This window comes from Capricornis sumatraensis, chromosome 2 (assembly GCF_032405125.1).
Source record: "Capricornis sumatraensis isolate serow.1 chromosome 2, serow.2, whole genome shotgun sequence".
Taxonomy (NCBI): Eukaryota; Metazoa; Chordata; class Mammalia; order Artiodactyla; family Bovidae; genus Capricornis; species Capricornis sumatraensis.
This window is the reverse complement of record NC_091070.1, coordinates 16140732-16165129: the sequence shown is the minus strand read 5'-3', so window position 1 is coordinate 16165129 and position 24398 is coordinate 16140732. Positions and strand designations below refer to the sequence as shown.

General features: G+C 47.7%; 1 protein-coding gene across 1 annotated transcript in view; it reads left to right on the top strand.

Annotated features, from left to right (window-relative positions):
• Positions 1–24398, top strand: part of LOC138072929 (heme transporter FLVCR2) — a 59920-nt gene that overhangs the window by 24426 nt on the left and 11096 nt on the right. The window contains exons 2-5 of the mRNA XM_068964261.1: positions 4887–5028; positions 7441–7581; positions 18433–18500; positions 19722–19825. Of these exons, the coding sequence (XP_068820362.1) occupies positions 4887–5028; positions 7441–7581; positions 18433–18500; positions 19722–19825 (455 nt within the window). The remainder of the gene's footprint in view (positions 1–4886; positions 5029–7440; positions 7582–18432; positions 18501–19721; positions 19826–24398) is intronic.

The window sequence follows — 24398 nt, the reverse complement described above, 5'->3', positions numbered from 1 at the left end:
AACAGTGCTGAGGAAGGCGCTTCTGAACACACTGTGCAAGCTGCTGGGGGAGAGGTCACATCGCCTGAAAGGGACACAGAGGCAAAGTGGGGATCCCAGGAGGCCGGGGAGGGTCCAGACAGCATGGATGTGAGAAGGCAGAGGCCAGGGCCCCCGGGAGATGAGAGAGGCAGAGAGAAGGAGCAGAGAAGGATGAAGAGGAGAACCAGGGTAGGTGGCTGAGCGGCTGCGTCGGTCAACCGAGCACGTCTTGTTTGTCCAGGTGGCCTCTCCTCCCAGGCCTGTCGCTGTGGGAGAGCGTGGCGGGTGGGAAGGGAGTGAACCCTCCTGACATAGAGCATCCTGCTGGGAAGTCCATTCAGAGGGGCCCACTAGTCCCCAGAGCAGCCCCCTGAGCTAGGGGGTATGAACTAGGCAGTACAGTACCTTCCTGTGGGCTAGGAAACAGGCGAAATGAAGGGAAATACCATGTCAACGTCAGCCTTCTAGTGACTGGCAGAGCTGGGCTGTGAGCTCAGACCTTTCTGACCCCGGAGCCTAAGCCCTTCACCGCTGTATAGAGTGGTGGCAAGTCAGAGGGACATTGGGGTAAAAGGAGGAAGGGGGAGACGTTTGCTTTGAAATGAACAACGTTCCCTCTTAAAATGAACCTCATGGGTGTGAGCTCCTTGGGGAGCAAGGTGATTCCTGGTGAAGACATAAGGAGACCAAGTTGGAAGGGAGCCGTCAAGCCCGGGGCTTCTGCTGCAGGGAAACTTCTGACCCAGTAAGGGGACATTTCTGATCCTTGGTCCCAGGGAGCTGGCTCTTGGGAGCCCTGAAATCCAAGAGATATGTTGTCCTGATCTGGTGACTGTGGCCAAAGGGGAGGAATGAGGCAGCGGGGGCCTAGCCGTGGGGCTGAGAGTGGGTCCGGCTTTCTCTGATCAGCCGGTCTGCCTGGGGGAGGAAAGGGCTAAGGAGGAATGAGGTTTGGTGGGTGAGAACCTGCTTGCTGATGTGGTTGCCTCCTACCAAGAGGAGCGGCACCCTCCTGACCTGGAGTCTGGAGGATGAGGTGCCTGCGACCCTGGCAGAGGGTTCAGATGGGGATCAGTGGTCCGTCCCAGTTCCGGTAGCACTGAGCCCTCACCATGGTGTTGACACAGAGCTCCCTGCCTTTTGCGAAAGCCCCAGGGTCTTCCTCGGATGGTCTGGGTATGTCCATGACCAGGCGGCTCTCGGGGCAGCTTTGGGCCTGGGTTCTGACTCAGTCTGACTTGGGCTTTTCTGAGTGCCCCATGTGGATGGTGATGGGGACGGTGGTTCTGTGGGTCTCAGAGCAAACGTAACACATGTGCTGTGCTGTGTAGTGGCTTAAGTGTGGACGTCTTGCCCCACATGCAGCCTCGTGGTTTCTGGATTAATTTTTGCTCTGCCAAGTGCGTGAGCCGGAATGACAAGTGATGCATGATGCAAGTATGGCTTCCTCCTGTCACCCGAAGCCCTCGGGCTGCACAGGCGTGTTTTTAACTAGGACATTTGCTCTGCAAGTGCTCAAGATCGCAGCTCTTGCCAACAGGGTTTAGATGGCACCCTTGCGTTTGCAGAAAGGGTGAAATCAAATCAAAGATAAAAATAGAGTATCTTTGCTGTCTGCATCTCCATCCCTCGTTTACCCCGTTTGGATTAAACGTCTTCCTCTGGGGCAAAGTGCACCATTGTAATTAGGCTCCTAGGCTCTGAAGGGTGGAGACTGTGACTGGGTTTGTCTGTGAGTTGTGTACTTTGCCCAGGACTATTTGAGGAGGATAAAACGAGAACAAATGCTGGGGCAAAGGGCAAGCCAGAACAAGTTAGCAGTGATTTTTTTTTTTTTAAGCAGTGATTTTTAATCCTTTACACTCATGGTGTGGGGCTTTGCTTTTTTTGTGAGCATGGAAAAGATGAGGCTCCTACCCCTTGGGAGCAGCATTCTCTCAGTTCTTCACATTTCTTGGCCTCACTAGGGCTGCAGGTCTCTGGTTTTTGCCCTGGTGGGTGTCCTGTCGAGTGGGTGACAGAACTCAAAGGAGTGAAGACACAGGCTTCTAGGCTGACTGACGCTGCAGCAGCGACAGTTCCTGGGAGGCGGGAGGTGAGCTGGGCCCAGAGTCGGACAGAGCTGGTTTGGGAGCCTGGCTCTTACACTACCAGTCGGTGTGATGCTGGCTGCGCACTGACCAGTCTCTCATTTTTGTCTTTGTTGTAAGACTTCATGGGCTAAGTGAAAAAGATAAGCTGTATTACATGCCCAGGGCCTAGTAGATGCTCAAAAGCTAGTCAGGATCCTACCCTCTTCCCGCCCACACCCCCACACCCATTTTCTTCCGTTACCACTGGAAGTACAGCATGGTTTGTAGAAAGAACATGGTCATTAGTGGGCAGACCTGTGTGATTCTACCAGCTTTGTGTAGATAAGACCTTCTACCAGTATCCATCTGTCCATCCACCCAGCCAGCCAACATGACTGACTTTCTGCTAAGGCACAGACTCTGGATCTAGGAGCTGGGTATAGGGCTCTGCACACTCACTGAGCACAGCTTTCAAAAAGCAGGGGGAAAAAAATGTTCTGAAAAGCAGAAGAGGCAGCAGCTTGCAGTGCAATCCCTGTGTCTGAATTTTCACACTGGGTATGAAAGTACCACCAAAGCCGACATCCTCCTAGAGAAAGGTCCCTGTGGGACAGCCTTGCCACCTGGCCAGGGCTGCCTCGGGCCCTTAAGCTGACTGCCCCATCCTGAGGCTGGAAAAGCACTCATTCAGGCTTAGAGTGTGGACGGAGTGTGGACAGAGGATGGAGTGGGGCCTCTGAGGGCTCAAGTGTGCAGCGGGGACCCAGCTGGGAGGACCTCCCTCTGGAGGCAGAAGATCACTGGGCAGTAGGTCCCCCTCCATCAAGGTCCTTTTGAGAATGAGAGAATCCCAGAACCTTGAGTGATGTCCCATATCTTCCCTCATTCTTGGCAAAGGGACCCTCTGGCATCCTGTTTGACTGCTAGATCTGCAACTTCAAAGTGCTTAGGAAACCAGAGAGGGCGTGCAGTGGCCCAGCTTCCCAGCTGTGAAGGGTACATTTGCCCCTCTATCCTTGGCTGTTTTTTACCCTCAACATCTTGGAGACCAGCAGTTAAGAAGCGGGACTCAACTCTGATAGATTAATGTAAGTGAGGATCAGATAAAGCTCTAAGGACATGAAATACCTTCTCTCATGGAGGAGCCTGCTCACTTGGACTTTTCTCATGACTTTTAGCCCTGAAGGGCAATCTAGGCCCCATGAAGGAGGCACGTCTTAGAGATGCCAGGAGATCTGGTTTCTCAACTCTGTGTGACCCTGAACAAGTCACTGAACCTCTATTTGGTCTGGAACGATTGTTCAATCACTTCAACCCACAAATATCTCCATTTGTGTTACCTTTTGTATCTTTCTTTTATTTCTCCCTGCCCCCACTAGATTATAAAGCTCCTTGAAGCAGTACTCTGCCATATACGTCTCTGTACTCTCTCGGAAATCTAGCAGAATACATTTCAAAAAGCAGGTGCTTAAAAGATCAGTTTGACTTGTTGATTGTGTACAGTACGCACTGGAAGAATGCTACTCTGAACCTGTTGATGATGACTTTTGAGACTATTTCAGAGCTAAGAATCATTAGTGACTACCTTGAGTGGCTATAATTGACAGGCTAGAAAACCAACTGGAATGATGAGTGCATTAGTGGTTAATGATGTTGTAATTGGCCTGAAAGCAAATTGCTACTCTCCCTGCAGTTGCTTTCAGATTCACAAAGGAGCAGTGGTACTTTAACACAAAAGAGTTAGCTTCTCTCAATTCTAGAATTTGAATCTTGCATGAGTTTTCAGGCTATTTTCCAATTTCCACCTTTGTATTTCATGTGGCAGAAGGGTTTGGGGCATTGTATCACAGCTGGTCACTCCTGAATCACGGTGTTTCTGCTGTCAGAAATACTCAACTGTTAGGTCCCTGAAGTTAGAACTGCAGTGCTGATATGAGATGTTTCAATTTGTTGGGGTATGTGAGTATGTGTGTGTATGTGTGTGTTTATAGCCAGTTTTCATATGCCTATGTCCTGTGTATATAAGTTTATGCAGTTCTGTGAATTCACACCACAGGTGCTTTCTAAATGACAAGTTACAGAGTGAACTTAAACACTTAAGTTTGTCAGTGTGGTCACAATGTTTGGCTTCCATGTCTCACTGAATGCAAGTTCTTGGAGTTGTAGTGTATAGAATTTATCCCTCAGCTGGTCTCTCAGCTACAGGTTAACTATAGGTCAATGACCCTACAGATCAATCAGTGAAATCAAGAATTTAACTGGAACCAAAGGCAAAACTAGCATTGTTTTACTTTACCATAGAGAAGGGAGTATAAAAACTGTTCTTCATTAATTTGTTGTTAGAAAAGAAAGTCACCTGCAATGAGAACCCCAACTACAATATTTTTCAGTGGTTCCCTCGTAGCTCAGTCAGTAAAGAATCTGCCTGCAATGCAGGAGACCTGGGATCGATTCCTGGGTCGGGAATATCCCTTGGAGAAGGAAAAGTCAACCTACTCCAGGATTCTTGCTTGGAGAATCCCATGGACAGAGGAGCCTGGCAGGCTACAGTCCATGTGATCACAAGAGTCGGACACAACTTAGCAACTAAACCACCATTGATAGTGGTGGTAGTCAAGGGTGTGTGTGCGTTCAGCTGTCAATCAAAAGAAAGACCTGTGGTGTCTTGAGTGGGAAGCAACCCCTGTCTGGGTTTTAAGGACTGGAAGTTGAGGATTGTTTCTTATGGGGAGTCTCTTAAACGTGTGCCTCTTGGCTATTGATACTACAATTGATTGTCTCTGTCTTCTATAGCTAGGAATTGCCATTGGGTTCTTGGTCCCTCCCGTCTTGGTACCCAACATCAAAGACCAGGACAAGCTTGCCTACCACATCAGCATCATGTTTTACATAATCGCAGGTGTGGCCACTCTGCTTTTCATCCTTGTCATCATAGGTAAGGTCACTGATAGACCCATGGGGTGCGGGGAGGCAGGGAGGTCCTACTGACTTGGGTGAGGACCTTGTGAATATTCTAGGTATCGTGTATTTTATAAAACATGTCTCTAGAAACTGGAAGCCAAGCTTCCAGCGGTCTTCAAATGTTTTAGCCAGAGGAGTTGCTGCCCATACAATACTAACTGGTCCTGTGTGCTTTGTTAGATGCTCAGTCAAGATTAGTTTAATTACCAGTTCCTCAGTATGACCTTATTAGAATTAATGGGCAGCCTTGATCCCCTTGATGCAACTCTGCTGAGCACTTATGATATCACCGGCCCTGTGCTGAGTGTACCTGTTCTCATTGACTCCTAGTTGGAGGCGGGGGGAGGGGTCCTAGTACCAGTATCTCTTAACCAAGAGAAAACAGTGACTTGAAATAAGGAAATTATTCAAGATTAGATAGTAAGTGGCAGAGATTGAATTCTAGCCTAAGATGCTAACTCCATAATCTACATTTCTGAAATAAAACAAACAGGATTCACCCACAAACACTGAAACTCTCATATATTCACCTGAGAGTGCCTGGGGCCCACATTTTTTAAATGTTTTGAAAAATGTGTATAAGGATGATGCTCATTATGAAAAAATCTAGAAGATACAAAAAAGCATACACCAAAGGATGACCATTAACTTAGCCTAGAATTAGTTAATCCCAAGCACCAGCCCCAGAGAACTACTATTACTCCATGTATACATACGTAATCACTGAGATGTTTGGTTAGTATAATTTATATCATCTTTTATTATCTGAGTAATATCAGATGCGCTGTGATAAAGAGTGTAGAAGTTTTCAGTGAGTCGATTGTCTTTAAAGGTTAACCAGCTTTCATTTAATATTTGAAAACTCCTCCATACACGTTAAAGGTCTCCTTCCTGCCTGCCGGCTTCACCTCCAGAGTCAAACACTATCATGATCATGGACCTCCCCCAACTGATCTCACTGTGTCATTCCCTCCCTGGGGTCCACACTGAGAGGAAGGGCTTTTCAGAGTTCACAGAATCTCCTGGACGGAGAACCTGGTGTTCCTGGAAAGGTGAGAAAGGTGTTCCTTTGAGGCTGTGGTTGAGAACAGGAAAGAACATCCTCAGACAGCCTTGAAGTTTCGCATTATAATGTGCTCAGCTCCAAATTCTTGTGTTTGTAGCAGGTGAGGGCCTGGTCCTTTGCAGAGATCCTGGAGTTGGGACCTTTCTTTGCTTTACATTATACTAGCAAGCGCTGACCATTGCTCACTGAGTAAAGAACTGAAAAATCTTATCCAAATTGTGGTTTGTGGTTGCCCAATCCTTGAGCAAACAGCTATGGTTGCCAAGATTTAAAAAAAAAAAAATCTCTCGCCTTGATTTCTTTCCCCAGATAGAAGGGAAGGTGAACAGGTCAGACAATAATTGAGAGGTTCCCAGTGGGTGGGGGAAGTTGGCCAGGACTATTTCCGGAAAGGAAGAAGCAAGGCTCTGAAGTCTGGACTGGAGATTTATCTGGGTGGAGCGGGAAGACCTTTGATGTTCAAGAGAGTAAACCTCATTTCCAAAGCTTCCTCTAACTGGAAACCATCTCCTGACCTTTCAGGAGCATTCACATGGAGGCTGGGGGTAAAGATGGTGCCTCATCTAGGGGACCAATTTAAGCAGACAGCTGGTTAAACTGATCTGGCCCCCAGAGAACTGAACAGCAGTCAGTGCAGTGAAATGGACTGTACCAGCTGTACTGAAACTAGAACATAAGGAGAACGGTTTTCCCACTGTCCCTCCCCGGTCCTTCCTATCAGAGGCCCAGTCCTGCAGGAGCGTGTGTTAGTCCTCTGGTTTCTCAGGAGGCAGATGTCTGATTCACACTCGGAAACTAGGGAGGGACTCGAGGTCTCTGCAATAGGAGCAGCTCCTATTCCCTTACTCAGGGAGTGTTTATGGGCAGCAGGTGCCAGGCTCTGTGCTCAGCATGGGCAGCCCAGCCCTTTCCCCGGGAGGCGCTCTGGGGCTGAGTCCTCATCTGGGCCCACTAATCCCAGAGCCTCAGCTCTCATTTCCTTTCTGTCCACTGGTTACTATGGGATTTTTCAGTGCTCTGCCCTTTGGTATTGCCATTTATTACAGGACTCCTTTATCCTTGAGCACTGCCTGGAAAGTCCAATGATCGCAGCTGTCCAAAGGTCATTAAGAAAAAGTAATCAAAGGGCCAGCCCCTCAGCCACAGGCAGTGAGATGCAGCTTCAAGAGAGGAGACTCTAGAGGATTTAATCAAATAATTAATATTTCCTTTTGGAGTCTGAGCCCCTTCTCAGATGAGGGAGTCAGCGCTTATCCATGTGGCAGCTCTGCAGGAGTAGGACCAGGGGACTTGCAATGATCTCTGTTTTTTTCCTTTCAGTGTTCAAAGAGAAGCCTAAACATCCCCCCAGCAGGGCCCAGTCCCTGAGCTACGCCTTGGCGTCTACTGATGCTTCGTACTTAAGTTCCATCATCCGATTCTTCAAAAACCTCAACTTTGTGCTGCTAGTCATCACCTATGGTATGATACACGTGTGTCTGGGGTGTACTGGAGCTGGGCATTTGAGACAAGAGACCTGAGGTTTCTGTGCATCTTCCTGTTTCCAGATCCCAAATGTATATGTAAAGTCATCGTTTAGGGTTAAGCAGAAGAGCCAGCTGTGCCTCAGAGGCTTCCCTGTTCCTTTAAGTTTACCTAGGAAACCATCCCTGTCAAGTCACTTGGAAACGTGCCTGCTGATCCTCCAAGTCTCATCCAAGTATGTCTGCTATAAAGCAGTATTAGAAAGAAAGTGAAGTTGCTCAGTTGTGTCCTACTAGGCTTAGCCTCAGTCATAGCCTACCAGGCTTCTCCGTCCATGGGATTTTCCAGGCAAGAGTGCTCGAATGGGTTGCCATTTCCTTTTCCAGGGGATCTTCCTGACCCAGGGATTGAACCCGGGTCTCCTGCATTGCAGGCAGACGCTTTACCCTCTGAGCCACCAGGGAAGACCTAAAGCAGTATCAGGTGACCGTTTATTGTGCTATTCTTAGTACATCTTTTAGTAAGTGTTAGTCGCTCAGTTGTGCCCAACTCTGCGACCCCATGGACTGCAGCTCACCAGGCTTCTCTGTCCATGAGATTTTCCAGGCAATGATACTGGAGTGGGTTGCCATTTCCTTCTCCAGGGGATCTTCCCAATCCAGGGATCGAACCCAGGTCTCCTGCACTGCAGGCAGATTCTTTACCGACTGAGCTGCAAGGGAAGCTTGTAGCTTTGTGAGCTTCCCTGGTGGCTCAGAGGGTAAAGCATCTGCCTGCAACGCGGGAGACCCAGGTTCGATCTCTGAGTTGGGAAGATCTCCTAGAGAAGGAAATGGCAACCCACTCCAGTATTCTTGCCTGGAGAATCCCATGGATGGACGAGCCTGGTAGGCTACAGTCCATGGGGTCGCAAAGAGTTGGACATGACTGAGCGACTTCATTTTCTTAGTACATCTTTGGAGAAGGAAATGGCAACCCACTCCAGTACTCTTGCCTGGAAAATCCCGTGGTCGGAGGAGCCTGGTGGGCTACAGTCCATGAGGTCGCAAAGAGTCAGACAGGATAAGTCATTTCCAGATCTCTTTTCCCACAAAGTAGGAACTCCCTGAGAGTAGAGATTGATGTTTTTTTACCTGTATAATTCATCAGCAGTAGGAGGTACTGTAGCCTGGAGTAGGTACTCCAACAGTTGTTAGATGGGTGAGTGAATGAGCGTATGGACGGATGTTTACGTGAGTCTTACTATGTGAATCACGCCCCAGCCAATCCTTCATCTTCTAACTTGGCTTCTTTTCTACCTGAATGGAAGACAACATCCACATTTCATGTAATTTTCTTGGCTTTGGTAAGATAAATGTCCATCTTTCTGCTGGCATATCGGCTCACCTTTCCAGCAAGGTGTTTGTAGTATCTTCTTTCTAATGATTAATGGTGATGTTGTCCTAGGCCTAGGCTAGGACACAACCTCAGGGCATTCCATTAAAGGTGTCTTTACAGATCCACACAACTCTACTGCTATCCACTCTGCCCATTTAACCCTCCCGTTTGATGGGATTAAAATCATGAAAGGAAATCATGCTCAATAACCAGAAGAAAAAAGATGTGAGATTGGTTTGACATGACTTACTCTTAGTGAAATCCCAGCTGGCTATTGTTCAGTCGCTCAGTCGTGTTCAACCTCACGGACTGCAGCATGCCAGGCTTCTCTGTCCTTCACTGTCTCCTGGAGCCTGCTCAAACTCATGTCCATCGAGTCGGTGATGCCATCCAACCATTTCACCCTCTGTCATCCCCTTCTCCTCCTCCTTCCCAGCATCAGGGTCTTTTCCAATGACTTGGCTATACCCTTAGGTTTTCTCTAGGCTCCGAAACCATGTGTCTTTCAACAATATAACATTTACTATGTGCCAAGATTTTTTTGTTTAACTCCCACCACACCAGTGTGTGGTAAGTGGTATCATTTTTCCCATTTTAACAGATGAGGAAACAAACTCAGAGAGGTTAGGTAATACCTCAAGAACACACAGCTTTCAAAGAGCAGAGCCAGGATTCAAACACAGATTTGTCAGACTCCAAAGCCTGATTCATGATTGCCTGTACTCCATCCTTGAATTTTGCCAGGGAATGGCAACCCACTCCAGTACTCTTGCCTGGAAAATCCCATGGACGGAGGAGCCAGGTCGGCTACAGTCCGTGGGGTCTCGAAGAGTTGGGCACGACTGAGCGACTTCACTTTCACATTGCACTCTCATGCTTTGGAAAAGGAAATGGCAACCCACTCCAGGGTTCTTGCCTGGAGAATCCCAGGGACAGGGGAGCCTGGTGGGCTGCTGTCTGTGGGGTCCCACAGGGTTGGACATGACTGAAGCAACTTAACATTTTAAGCTTATCAACACCCTTTACCTGAATTAAAGTGTTTACCTGCTGAGGCGTTAGCTAAGAGGTGGTATCATCAGTAGAGAGGCCCCCCTGGTTTCCAGGCATGTGAATCGGTTAGGTGAACAGCCCCAGGAATCCATGTCAGTCTTCAGGGTCTGTGGTCTCCAGTCCTCCTCTCTCCACCTGCTCGATTCTGAGTGTGTCTCTGCATTCATTCACAAAACAAAGTTTCTAATTCTCAGGGTGGCCAACTAAAGGTAAAAATGGTGATAAAGTGATTAAAATGGTGATAAAGTGGAGTTGCTCACCACTGAGAGATATTCAAGTGTATGTGGAACCAGCCACTTAGTGGGGATATTGTGGGGAATATCAGCCTATAGATGGGTGGTGAAACACGATAGTGAAACTTTGGCCACCTGATGTGAAGAACTGACTCATTAGAAGAGACTGATGCTGGGAGAGATTGAAGGTGGGAGAATAGGACAACAGAGGATGAGATGGTTGCATGGCATCACTAATTCAATGGACATGGGTTTGGGTGAACTCTGGGAGTTGGTGATGGACAGGGAGGCCTGGCGTGCTGCAGGCCACGGGGTCACAAAGAGTCGGACACGACTGAGCAATTGAACTGAACTGAACTGAAATGTGATGATCTTTTGGTTCCCTTCCAGACTCAGGATTCCATGCTTCTAAGAAGTTTTCCCTTTTCCCTAGAATTAAACATCTTGAGTGCATCAGCCCTTGACCACTATAAACCTTACTGTGTCTGACAACAGGGCATTTGAGACCTACCGTGGAATTCTAGGGCAGATAACCACTTAATAAGTATCTTCTGTGAGTGAGGATGGTGATGGTGGTATTAACCAGGCAGTGGCCTCATTCCAGAGGTTTCAGTCTTCAGCGCTAGAGGCTGTTGGCAGGGCCAGGTCACTGACCTGTGAAAGTAAGAAATAACAAAATGTGCGAGGAGCAGTGCTGTTTGATATGGGCTTGGCTCTGGGCCATGCTGCGGGGCAAAGCGCCTTCTTTTCCTTCCATCTTGCACAGCTGGCTGCATCTACGGTCTTCAGTCTGGCAGAATGGTGCTAATTCTGTGGTTCTGGATACTCTTCCTTATCTATCTGGTTAAATGATAACAGAGAAAAAAAATGGGTTAACACTTCTGGGATGGTGGAGTGAGGACTGTAGATCTTCTGATCCTCCATGAAAACAAAAACACTGGCAGAGATTATCAGCATCGCTTATTTCAGGGTTCTTGACTAAAGGCTTAACCCAACGAGCAGCTGTTCAAGGCAAATGGCTAAATAATGGTAAAGTAGCAAGCTTTGTGTTTAAACTTGTCCTATTCCAATCCTCCCCTCCAGACTCCGTGGTAGCCTTGAAAACCAGCTTCCCAGACATGATAGCTGTGAAAACTCGCAACCTCATAGCCGCTGGAGGGGGCCAAACAATTTTGGAGGTCCCCCCTCCCCAACAAAGTCCCATCCCTAGCTCACTGTTTATTTGACTTCCGTTTCACTGGAAAGGCTCCATTCAGAGGATTTGCCTATATTTGACTTGACTCCGAGTTTTCTCAATGGGAAAGCACTATGTCCAGGGTATTTATTAAAAGCAGTCACTATTTAACATCACATCTGTCTGAGGTTACAATACCGGTTGGGGTCATCAAGAGGCTGGCCAAAGATCTTGAAAGGAAAATCTGGAGAATGAGATAGCCAGGGGGCTTTGGAAACCTCTGACATATTCTTAGCAGTCTAGAAATCTGCATGCCCAGAGTTGTGCACATGCCCAGAAAGACCCAGGGAAGTGCTAAAGTCTCGCCTCTGGCTGCATGTGAAGCTCTGTGTAAGAGGAAAGTGAAGGCTAGGGCAGAGTTGGTACCACCTTGCTGAAGCATCACAGGCGAATCCCAATGAATACAAAGAGGTCCTCAGCAAAGCAGGGAGACTTATGGGCTTACGGTAAATCTCTGTCTAATCATTAGCCCTAAACTAAGTTAGTAGAGCAGAAACCAGTGGTTGCACATGACAAAGGACACAGATGTTACAAAATGAGTCCAAACAGCAACGGCAACATATTTGGGGGAAGGAGAAGAATCTCATTTGTAGGGATGACATTATATTAAAAAGGTACAGTTGAAAAAAAAATAGAATTTCTTAACATTTTTCTCAAAAGCCTGGGGCAATCCCAATGAGAAGGAGTTGAACTAATCTGGTGGTTTGCACACATTTCGTTATAGTCAGAAAAGTGGGTGAAGTCATTCAGTCGTGTCCGACTCTTTGCGATCTCATGGACTGTATCCTACCAGGCTCCTCCGTCCATGGAATTTTCCAGGCAAGAGTACTGGGGTGGGTTGCCATTTCCTTCTCCAGGGGATATTCCCGACCCAGGGATCGAACCCAGGTCTCCCACATTGCAGAAAAACACAAGCCTTATTTTCTTGATAGAGAGTTGGACTTGGTGACAGGGCTCTCTGCTAACTAGGAAATGATTCTTAGGCTTGATCACAGACTTTGGAAAAAATGTTATCGAGCCGTTACTGTATGTCAGGCACCGTGTAAAGTGCTTTATATGCATTATCTCATTTAATCTTCTAAAGAAATCCATGACTTAGGTGTTTTACTGCTCCATTTTATACCTAAGGAAACTGAGGCTCTGATTTAATTCCTTGCCTGTGATTAAACAGTAGTAAGCAAGAGAGCTTAGTATAAACTGTCTGTCTGAGACCAAAGCCTGTCTTCCTAACCACACCACTTTGTCTCCCCATGCAGAAGGGAGCATCTTGGAGACAGAACTGGGGGTCTGTTTTCAACCTCAGTTCCCTGAGTGGCCTCTGGATCTGTCTGACAGGGGTGGTGGTGATGGATTGCCGTTCCTCAGATTCAGTCCTCAGACCCTTTCCCTGGGGCTTGCTTTCCTTGAAGATGAGGATCTCGAGTTCTGGGGGTTAGAAGCAGGACCTGCCTTCACTGACCAGCCATCTTTGGGACATGGGGATGATGAGGTTTCAATCTTAATGTGTCTTTCTGAGGGTTACAGGTCATGTAAAGGCAGTGTTTGACACTCAGTCTGCCTGAGAATCCCTGCTTTCTTCTCCTACAATCTTTGCTCCAAATTGTAAAGGCACACACACCCAAAAAACAAAAAGACCCTCTACACATTTGATAAATGCTGTGAGACCGCCCAGAATCCCGCAGGTTAAGCTTTGAAAAGGGACATGGTTCATACTTCAATTATATGCATGTATAACCGTTTAGTGTAGGGCTTCCCAGGTGGCTCAGTGGTAAAGAATCTGCCTGCCAATACAGGAGATGCAGGAAACTCGGATTTGATTCTGGCATCGGGAAGATCCCCTGGAGTACCCTGGGGTAAGAAATGGCCATGTACTCCAGTATTTTTGTCCAGAAAATTCCATGGACAGAGGAGCCTGGTGGACTACAGTCCACGGGGTCGTAAAGAGTCGGACACAGCTGAGTGACTGAGGACACACGTCACCGTATGATACACAATGTTTATATTTTCCTCTGAATTATGAACTCTTAGGACTGTGTCATTGGGAATCAAGCAGTTGATAAGAGTTTCATGGACAAATGTGCTGGATCTGGGTGCAGGTGTCTTGGAGTAATAGCCTTGAGTGATGGGCCAGTGAATTCAGAGCTGGTACGTAAGGGATATAAGGTCTGAGTTTTTGGTGTCAGCTCTGCTAATGACTGAGTATACCACCTTCACCCATCCTGGGCTCCTCCTTTGTCTCTCTAAGAACCGCCCCTCAGGAAAGAATAACCTTTGCTTCCCATTTGAGCTCCCTGAAACTCAAGCTATGCTTGTGAAGAATTTGCAGGGTTGGGCATCTGAACTCACAGCCTCAACCTGTGTCCGAGGACACCTGTCCTTGAGGCTCTCAAGGCCTTTACATCACCCTACACGGGCCTCGGAGGAGCTGTGTCCCCTCAAGATGCTGGCAAGATGCTGGGTGGTAGCAAATCCTTCTGGGAGTCCCTGGAGCTTTGCTAAGGTCAGGCTGGCCCTTTAAACCAACAGTTTACTCCAGGTTCAGGAGGACAAAAGGGAAATGAGCACAGAGTTCCCAGAACCCAGAGATGAGATCTGGGATCAGAGTTTCCCACTCTAGCCTGATGGTAGAGTCCCCTGGGTTGTGGGTGGTGTGTGCCTGGATTCCCTGCCTCTCTTCTGGAAAGTCAGATTCAGAGAGTCTGCGAGGGCCTGGGAATCTGCCTTTGCAAGCATTCCAGGAGATTCTAGCATGCAGCAGAGTTGAGAACCTCTAATGTGGGTGTGTAAGTGGTGATTCTTGGGGTCTTAAAGCCCCTTCCCCTCCCAGCTGCCTCCATGTGAACCCCAGCCTATCAGAGCCTGGGCCTGCTCTGTGATCTTCTTGTGCCCAAGGCCATTTAGTCACCTTTTCAGGGAGTTTAAGAGATGCCTGGGGGGTTTTGTTGTTGTTAAAATGCAAATTCCTAGCTTCAATCCAGGAGAATCAGATTAAGTAGGTCCTGGGTAGAGCTCAGAAATCTGCATTTTAAAAATCTGAGGCCTTCTAATGCCAGTGATCTCTAGACTGCCATTTGAATAATTTAGTCCTGACACAAGACAGAAACTGAGTCCCTTCTGCTTTCCTACAGCCCAGCCCCTCAGGGACCCGTACTTCTCCCAGGTGGCTGATACAGGCATGACCTGGCCTTTCAGGGGCGATCACATTGCACTGACCTGGCAGGCTTACATTGTTAAGGGACAATCACACCCAAATATAACACAGTCACCTGCATTCCTGTGAGAGGTCATCATGCACAGGACAGCATGAATTTCATTCTCGCCCTTCAGTGTGGATGCCGGACACCTTGGTTCTGTCAGTGGAATGGAAAGAAAGTGAAGTCGCTCAGTCGTGTCCGACCCTTTGTGACCCCGTGGATTGTAGCCTACCAGGCTTCTCCACCCATGGGATTTTCCAGGCAAGAGTACTGGAGTGGGTTGCCATTTCCTTCTCCAGGGGATCTTCCCCTTCCAGGGGTTGCAGGCAGAAGCTTTTACCGTCTGAGCCAGCAGGGACGTCAGTGGAGTAGACTTGTGCCATTTATCTATATCTGGCAACCTTTGGCAATATGGCGAGGGCCATCGAGATTCAAATGGGACTCGAAATTTCTAATGCCTTTAAGGTTGGAGTGTAGAAAGTGAAGTTGCTCAGTCGTGTCCGACTCTTTGCGACCCCATGGACTGCAGCCTATCAGGCTCCTCCGTCCATGGGATTTTCCAAGCAAGAATACTAGAGTGAGTGGGTTGCCGTTTCCTTCTCCAGGAGATCTTCCCAACCCAGGGATCGAACCCAGGTCTCCCGCATTGTAGGCAGACGCCTTACCATCTGAGCCACCAGGGAGGTCCAAATGGAGTGTAGAAAGAATTGGAAATAATGGCAGCCTTCCAGGGGGAACCCCTGCTCCCCTCCACACCCTCCCTGCCTTAGCCCTGACCCCTTCTCCTGTCTGGCTGGGAGCCGGGGATAGTTATTGGTAGATCACACTAGTCTAGCCAAGCCAGTGGGTCTTATACTGGAGCTTTATCGGGATTACCTGGAGGACTTGTTCACACAGACCGCCCAAAGCCCCACTCCCAGTTTCTACAGCAGGAGGTCTGGGTGGGGTCAAAATTTGCATCTCTAACAAGCTCTGGGGGTTGTTGATCTGGAAGAGATTTTCCTAAACCTTTGAGCCTCACAAAGCTGCTTGCCCTCCTGGATCAGCCCCTCTGCACTGTGTGTGTATCTGTGTTTGGGTCACAAAAGTGCTGGTGTTTAGAGTTTTTTGCTCCCGGTCCTCTTGGATAACTTCTCAGTTGCCTGGGGATTCTGCCCTCCTTGTTCAGCCCAGGTGGGCCCAAGCTGAACTTGACCTGGCGTATGCCCTGCCCCCTGGCCTTGTTAAACTGAGGGGCAGGAAGGGGGCTGGTTTCATCCTCCTTGCACAACCCCACCCCACCCACCCACCCCCCTCCCGCCATTTCAGGAATGTGTCTCCTTGTAGGTTCTCTTGACCTGGGAATGGAATTTCCAAGTGGCTGGGTGTGTGGTAAGAAGGTGAGGTGTAGGTGTGCTTGTTATTTAAGAAGTTGCTGAGAGCCTGAGTTTGGCAGCTGTATTGATATTTGATGACATGTCTGGGGCGCTGACTGTGGCACTGAGCTCAGCCTTGTTGCATCCCTGATGTGACCTGCTCGGAGAGTCTGGGCATGAAACAACCAGTGAGCTGAGCTGGGGGAATCCTTGAGGATCAGTTCCGTAAGGATATAAAATCGAGTGTTTAAGATAGAAGACCTGGCACCCTACAGTCTGGGTTCGAATGCAGCCCTGCCTTTTACTGTTGCAGGAAGGGGGACCCCTTCCAGGGTCCGAACTGGGCTCCTGTCTAACACTCGGAAATGAATTGTCTGAGGAGACACATATACTGACAAAGCAAGAGATTTTATTGGGAAAGGGCACCCGGGTGGAGAGCAGCAGGGTAAGGGAACCCAGGAGAACTGCTCTGCTGCATGGCTCGCAGTCTCGGGTTTTATGGTGATGGCGTTAGTTTCCGGGTGGTCTTTGGCCAGTCATTCTAATTCAGAGTCTTTCCTGGTGGCGCACGCATTGCTCAGCCAAGATGGATTCTGGGAAGTGGACGGACACGCAGTGTCTCCTTTCGACCTTTCCTGAACTCTTCTGGTTGGTGGCTTATTAGTTCCATATTCCTTACCAGGACCTCCTGTCATAAAACAACCCATGCAATTGGTTACTATGGTGCCTGGCCAGGGTGGGCGGTTTCAATCAGTGTGCTTCCCCTGACATTACCACCCATGTGATGGTGTGGAGGGCAAACCAAACCCCTCCATTTTGCAGGAGAAAGTGACCTTTGCTTAACTTGGTATCTCATTCCTCTGGGAACATGATCAAGAAAGGAAGCCAACTGCGGTTAGGTGGCTTTACTTCTGATGAAAATAACTGCAAGTGGGCTGGGCGATCTACTCACCCTTGTTGGGAGGCCCTTCGTTGTCCTTCTCTGAGCACAGCGACTCTCTCCACTGGCCTGTCCTTTATGGGGATCCTGGCAACTATGCCTGTGCATGAGTTACAAACAATAGCGGCTCCTGGGAGGGGTTGAGGCAGGGTGGGGGCCATGCCCACGTTTCCCTGCACTGAGCCATCAGTTTGGGAGCGAAAGAGAATGGCTTCTGAGTGGCTCTGTGGCCTGGGGTCCTGTGGACCCGCTCCAGTGAAGAGGGGCGCCCGAGGCTGCCGTCCCTGGGTACCGTGTCCTGTCTTACGTCCTTCTAAATGGACCTAATGCCAGGTGTGCCAGTGGCAGTCATGTGAGCCTCAAACTTAGCTGAAGTTTAAAAGGTCCCTGGTGGGTCTTCTAGAATGACCTCTGTATTTCTTTTTTAAATGTGTGTGCATTTTCCTTATCTATAAAATGGGAATGAGGATATGTTAGCTACTTTCTGGGATTGTTATGAGGACGGTAAGTTGTTTGGAGAAGTGTCTAGCACAGAAGAGTGTGCTGTTGCCATCAGCGCCAGCAGCATCACCATCGATTCCTGAGGCTGCCCTGCCTGGGCACTGTGTCCCGTCTTACGTCCTTTTTAGTGGACCCAGTGCCAGGTGTGCCAGTGGTGGTCGTGTGAGCCTCACCAGCATCACCACCATTTCACCATCGTCACCATGCCCATCGCCATCACCACACTCCCACCATCACCACCGTCGTCGTCATAACATCACCACCATCGCCGCCACCATCATCACCGTTATTGTTATTATGAAAGGAGGGCAGGAGATCCTTCTCCTTTGGATTCATTTTTAGTCTCATATTAGCTATGAAGTCACTGTACGGCTTTGAACAAAATGACTTCATCCTCTGAAGAAATTGATTCTTACAGAATGTTCTAAGTATTCCATTTATTTGTTGGATAAATTGATGAATTAGGAGCGTCATCTAAATGTTCTTTAGGGTCCTTTCTGGTTTCAAATATAAGACTTTGTGTGGTGTTGAATCTGAGAAGAGAAGTTGGAGAGATGTGAAAACAGGTGAGAATGGGAGTGTTGTCAGGGGTCAGAGGTCTGGAGCATTCTGGAGGGGGCATAGGTCATCAGGAGGAGGTGGAAGGTGTCCAGTAGTTTCACTGAGCCCTTAGGCCAGGCCGGCGCTTAAGAGGGACGTAGATGGATCTGACCTAGGAGTAATGTGTACTTCCTGGAGACTGTGTTTTTAGGACAGGATAAAGGGATGAGAGTGCAATGGTGTGTGGCTACAAAGAGGTTAAAATGGTTACCTTGGGTTGTTCTGGAGTATTTCTTCTTCTCTGAGGTCACCACCTTCAGCGGCAACAAGGATGAGAATGTCCTTCTCTCACCACTGGAGGGAGAGCCAGCAATGGCCCCCCAGGACAGCGACCCTAATGCTCTGTTTCCCCTGCTTCCTTCAGGTCTGAACGCTGGTGCTTTTTATGCCTTGTCCACTCTGCTGACTCGCATGGTGATCTCCCACTACCCGGTAAGGGCATTCCCTAAGCTGACCAGTCCCAGAGAGGAGGAGGTTTCTAGTGTCTGGGCAGGCGCTGGGGAGGTGGTGTGGTGTGAGCTCCAGGATTTGGAGGGAGGCGGTCTTAGCCCCAGGTCTGGTGGTTCTCAGTGGTGTGAGAGCTGGTTAGCATCACTGAGCTCTCATTCTCTTTTCTGCAAAAGAAGTCTAGTTATTTATTGAAAGATTAATTTAATTTTATATTTTTAAAAGACTGATTTTAGAATTAGTAGAGCATAAGATTTATATGTGTAAATAGCATAGTGCCTGGCAACTTAGTAGGTAAACGTATATACACATAGAATCACCTATGAAATCAATTAAGTTGTGAAATGTGGGCAAGATTTAATTTTAAAGTCTTAGTTGCTCAACGGAAAACAGGTTGCAAATGTCTCCAGAACTAGGGAGGATTAAATACTGGGAACTGGACACTGAGTATCCTGGAGTTGGGATGTCAGGCCCAATCCTCTTTCGGAAGGTCAAGGGTCTCAGCTTGGGAACGGTGGGCCACCATGGGTGCGTGAGTGTTCCAGTGTTGGAGGTTGACAGGTCTGAGTTTAAATCCTTCCTCTGCACTTAATAAAGGCCTCATGACCTTCAGCTGGTAGGCTAATTTCAGTGTGCCTTGATATCTTCATCTGTAAAATGGGGAGTATTGATTCTTAACCTCCTGGTGGGCAATCAGGAGAATTAAATGAAATGATGATATAAAATCCTCAGCATGGTGTCTGGCTCTTAATAAACACACAAACATATGTAATGTCGTCTTACCTCTAAAACAGTGATAACTGGGAAAAAAAAAAGCTTAAGTATGAAATGTTTGGATATACATATTTCAGTTTTTCCATCTGTGAAATGGGAATAACGATAAAGGGTTCCTATGAGGATTATGTTTTTGAAAAATCTACCTAAAAGTGGTTTCTAAGGATAGAATTTGTTTTCCCCCAGCATCCAGTATCATGCACCCACACCCAGGGTTATATTATATTATATTAGGAGGAGCAATTATTCTAGGATTTCCTCCCCTAGAATTACTGGCAGCTTTTTACAGCTTGTCTTGTTCTGCTGCTTTCTGAAAATTGGCTGCAGTGGCACTCCAGTTACTTGCCTTTACCCCTTTGCCTCCTGGTGACTGCACCCCATCAGATGTCTTGTTCCATCCTTGAGTGATCCTTGGGGCTATGGTTTCCCCAGGGGGAAGAAGTGAATGCTGGAAGAATCGGCCTGACCATCGTCCTTGCAGGAATGCTTGGGGCTGTGATCTCAGGCATCTGGCTGGATAGGACAAAAACCTACAAGTAAGTGACTCTTCCGCTTGGACTGAATTGGAGACCCATGTTTTGAAATGACATGTTCATTAGGAACGTGGCTGCAAGGATGTGATTGCAGCAGCTGGGGTCTGAGTGGTCAAGGAGGCAGTTCAGATGTATCTTCTCTGGGGATAAGGAGGTGGTTCCATTGCCAAATTCCCATGGCTTGCTCATGGACCCCCTGGGGTTGACCAGGGTGCTCTGTGCTTCCAACAATTTTCAGTGTATTAGCTTGCAGTTGCTTCCATGTCATTGGTAAATATTGTGATATGGTTTAGTCCCGATTGCCTAGTGCATTTCTAAGAGCCACTAAGATTTTAGTGGATTGCAGGCTAATCCAGGATGCTTACTAAAAATACAGATCCCTGGGCCCCATTCCTCATGGATATCAATTCAGTAGGGGAGTCTGCATTTAGAAATCAACCCAGATGCCTTGATTCAGTCGCCAACCTTGGAGAAAGTGCTCTGAAAACAGAGGCTCAACTTGTGTCTGTCCCGGGCTCCACATCCACTGGGTGCTCAGTTAATGCTGCTCAGTGAGGCAGCTGCCTGGGCTGTCCTGCGCTGGGCAGGGGAGTATTCTGGGCTGCTTTGTCAAGGCCTCCAAAGTTCCCAGTGTCTGGAGGCGACAGACAACGGCAGACCTGTTCTCTGCACACAAACCCGCTTCTGTGAGGCTGTGGTCCGACCAGGGCTCCCTCTGGCTGCCCTCATCAAAGGCCAATTGAGGCCCTCCCTGGGGATGTGGCTGCCTGGCTGGACAAAAGGAGGAGCCCGGCTGGATCTAATTACCTCTGGTGGAGCTGGGCTACTGCCTCGTTTCTGCCATATGCCAATTGCTTGCTTCAAGTAGTAAGGACTGGACACTGCAGAGTCTAGCTGACACAGTTCCTAGTGGCATTTGATGTCTGCATCCTGCAATCAGCATGGACATTCTTCTTTCTGCTCCACTACTTGGGCATAGAAAGGGTGGGGGAGCTCTGTCTTCTGGGCATTTTGGTGCCTGTTCCTTCTCCCTGAGGATCCCAGATGTGTCCCCTTTGGTTTGGAGACAGGAAATTGGATGGTCAGGTCCATTTATGTCTGGCTGAGGCTACAGATAGTTTTGCAGACAGGCTAGTGGTTTAAGATGGAGAAGGCAATGGTGACCCACTCCAGTACTCTTGCCTGGAAAATCCCATGGGTGGAGGAGTCTGATAGGCTGCAGTCCATTCTGGTCGCTAAGAGTCGGACACGACTGAGCGACTTCCCTTTCACTCTTCACTCTCATGCATTGGAGAAGGACATGGCAACCCACTCCAGTGTTCTTGCCTGGACAATCCCAGGGACTGAGGAGCCTGGTAGGCTGCCATCTATGGGGTCGCACAGAGTCGTACATGACTGAAGCGACTTAGCAGCAGCAGCAGTGGTTTAAGAAGAAGCTGTGTGTAAAGAAATAAATGGCAAAAGGTGAGCTTGTGTGGTCAGCAAGGGAGATGGGTGTCCATGGGGCTGGGTTCTGCAGCAGGAGGGCCTGGATGCAGGGAGCAGGGCGAGAAGAGATGAAGGCCCTCTGACCTCAGCAGCTGCTCTGAAGACCCAGGAGGGAGAGGTGTCCTTCAGAGGCTGTTGCTCATTTCCGAAGAGGTTTGGCCACCTCATGCGAAGAGTTGACTCATTGGAAAAGACTCTGATGCTGGGAGGGATTGGGGGCAGGAGGAGAAGGGGATAACCGAGGATGAGATGGCTGGATGGCATAACGGACTTGATGGACATGAATCTGAGTGAACCCCAGGAGCTGGTGATGGACAGGGAGGCCTGGCGTGCTGGGATTCATGGGGTCACAAAGAGTCGGACACAACTGAGCGACTGAACTGAACTGAACTGAACTGAACTGAGCCCACATCGTGTGTTAGTATTCCTGTGTGTGGGAGCGGAGAGAGCAGGGTTTCTAATCTTGCATTTACCTAGTGGGTGACTTTGGACAAGTAACTTGACTGGTCTGAGCTCAGTTTCCACATTTGTCGTATTGGAGATATTCATATGCTTCTTTTTTCCTACCAGTTTTATTGAGATATAATGGACTTAAACTGTATCTATGTACAGCATATGGTTTAATTTACATACATCATGAAATCGACATTGCAAATAGTTTAGTGAACATCCATCATCATGTATGGATACAAAATTAAAGAAATAGAAAAAATTTCATGATGAGGACCTTTCAGTTCAGTGCAGTTCAGTCGCTCAGTCGTGTCCGACTCTTTGCGACCCCATGAATTGCAGCATGCCGGGCCTCCCTGTCCATCACCAACTCCCGGTGTTCACTCAGACTCACGTCCATTGAGTCCATGATGCCAGCCAGCCATCTCAACCTCGGTCGTCCCCTTCTCCTGCCCCCAATCCCTCCCAGCATCAGAGTCTTTTCCAATGAGTCAACTCTTCGCATGAGGTGGCCAAAGTACTGGAGTTTAAGCTTTAGCATCATTCCTTCCAAAGAACACCCAGGGCTGATCTCCTTCAGAATGGACTGGTTGGATCTCCTTGCAGTCCAAGGGACTCTCAAGAGTCTTCTCCAACACCACAGTTCAAAAGCATCAATTCTTTGGCTCTCAGCCTTCTTCACAGTCCAACTCTCACATCCATACATGACCACAGGAAAGACCATAGCCTTGACTAGACGGACCTTAGTCAGCAAAGTAATGTCTTTGCTTTTGAATATACTATCTAGGTTGGTCATAACTTTTCTTCCAAGGAGTAAGCGTCTTTTAATTTCATGGCTGCAGTCACCATCTGCAGTGATTTTGGAGCCCCCCAAAATAAAGTCTGACACTATTTAAACTGTTTCCCCATCTATTTCCCATGAAGTGATGGGACTGGATGCCATGATCTTCGTTTTCTGAATGTTGAGCTTTAGGCCAGCTTTTTCACTCTCCATCCTCACTTTCCTCAAGAGGCCTTTTAGTTCCTCTTCACTTTCTGCCATAAGGGTGGTGTCATCTGCATATCTGAGGTGATTGATATTTCTCCCAGCAATCTTGATTCCAGCTTGTTTCTTCCAGCCCAGAGTTTCTCATGATGTACTCTACATAGAAGTTAAATAAGCAGGATGACAATATACAGCCTTGACGTACTCCTTTTCCTATTTGGAACCAGTCTGCTGTTCCATGTCCAGTTCTAACTGCTGCTTCCTGACCTGCATACAGATTTCTCAAGAGGCAAGTCAGGTGGTCTGGTATTCCCATCTCTTGAAGAATTTTCCACAGTTTATTGTGATCCACACAGTCAAAGACTTTGGCATAGTCAATAAGGCAGAAATAGATGTTTTTCTGGAACTCTGTTGCTTTTTCCATGATCCAGCGGGTGTTGGCAATTTGATCTCTTGTTTCTCTGCCTTTTCTAAAACCAGCTTGAACATCTGGAAGTTTATGGTTCACGTATTGCTGAAGCCTCGCTTGGAGAACTTTGAGAATTACTTTACTAGCATGTGAGATGAGTTCAATTGTGCGGTAGTTTGAGCATTCTTTGGCATCGCCTTTCTTTAGAATTGGAATGAAAACGGACCTTTTCCAGTCCTGTGGCCACTGCTGAGTTTTCCAAATTTGCTGGCATATTGAGTGCAGTACTTTCACAGCATCATCTTTCAGGATTTGAGAGAGCTCCACTGGAATTCCATCACCTCCACTAGCTTTGTTCGTAGTGATGCTTTCTAAGGCCTACTTGACTTCACATTCCAGAATATCTCGCTCTAGATTAGTGATCATCCCATCATGATTATCTGGGTCGTGAAGATCTTTTTTTGTACAATTCTTCTGTGTATTCTTGCCACCTCTTCTTAATATCTTCTGCTTCTGTTAGGTCCATACCATTTCTGTCCTTTATCGAGCCCATCTTTACATGAACTGTTCCCTTGGTATCTCTAATTTTCTTGAAGAGATCTCTAGTCTTTCCCATTCTGTTCTTTTCTTCTATTTCTTTGCATTGATTGCTGAAGAAGGCTTTCTTATCTCTTCTTGCTATTCTCTGGAACTCAGCATTCAGATGCTTATATCTTTCCTTTTCTCCTTTGCTTTTCACCTCTCTTCTTTTCACAGCTATTTGTAAGGCCTCGCTAGACAGCCATTTTGCTTTTTTGCATTTCTTTTCCATGGGGATGGTCTTGATCCCTGTCTCCTATATGATGTCATGAACCTCCATCCATAATTCATCAGGCACTCTATCTATCAGATCTAGGCCCTTAAATCTATTTCTCACTTCCACTGTATAATCATAAGGGATTTGATTTAGGTCATACCTGAATGGTCTAACAGTTTCCCCTACTTTCTTCAATTTGAGTCTGAATTTGGTAATGAGAAGTTCATGATCTGAGCCACAGTCAGCTCCTGGTCTTATTTTTGTTGACTGTGTAGAGCTTCTCCATCTTTGGCTGCAAAGAATATAATCAATCTGAATTCGGTGTTGACCATCTGGTGATGTCCAGGTGTAGAGTCTTCTCTTGTGTTGTTGGAAGACTGTGTTTGCTATGACCAGTGCATTCTCTTGGCAAAACTCTATTAGTCTTTGCCCTGCTTCATTCCACATT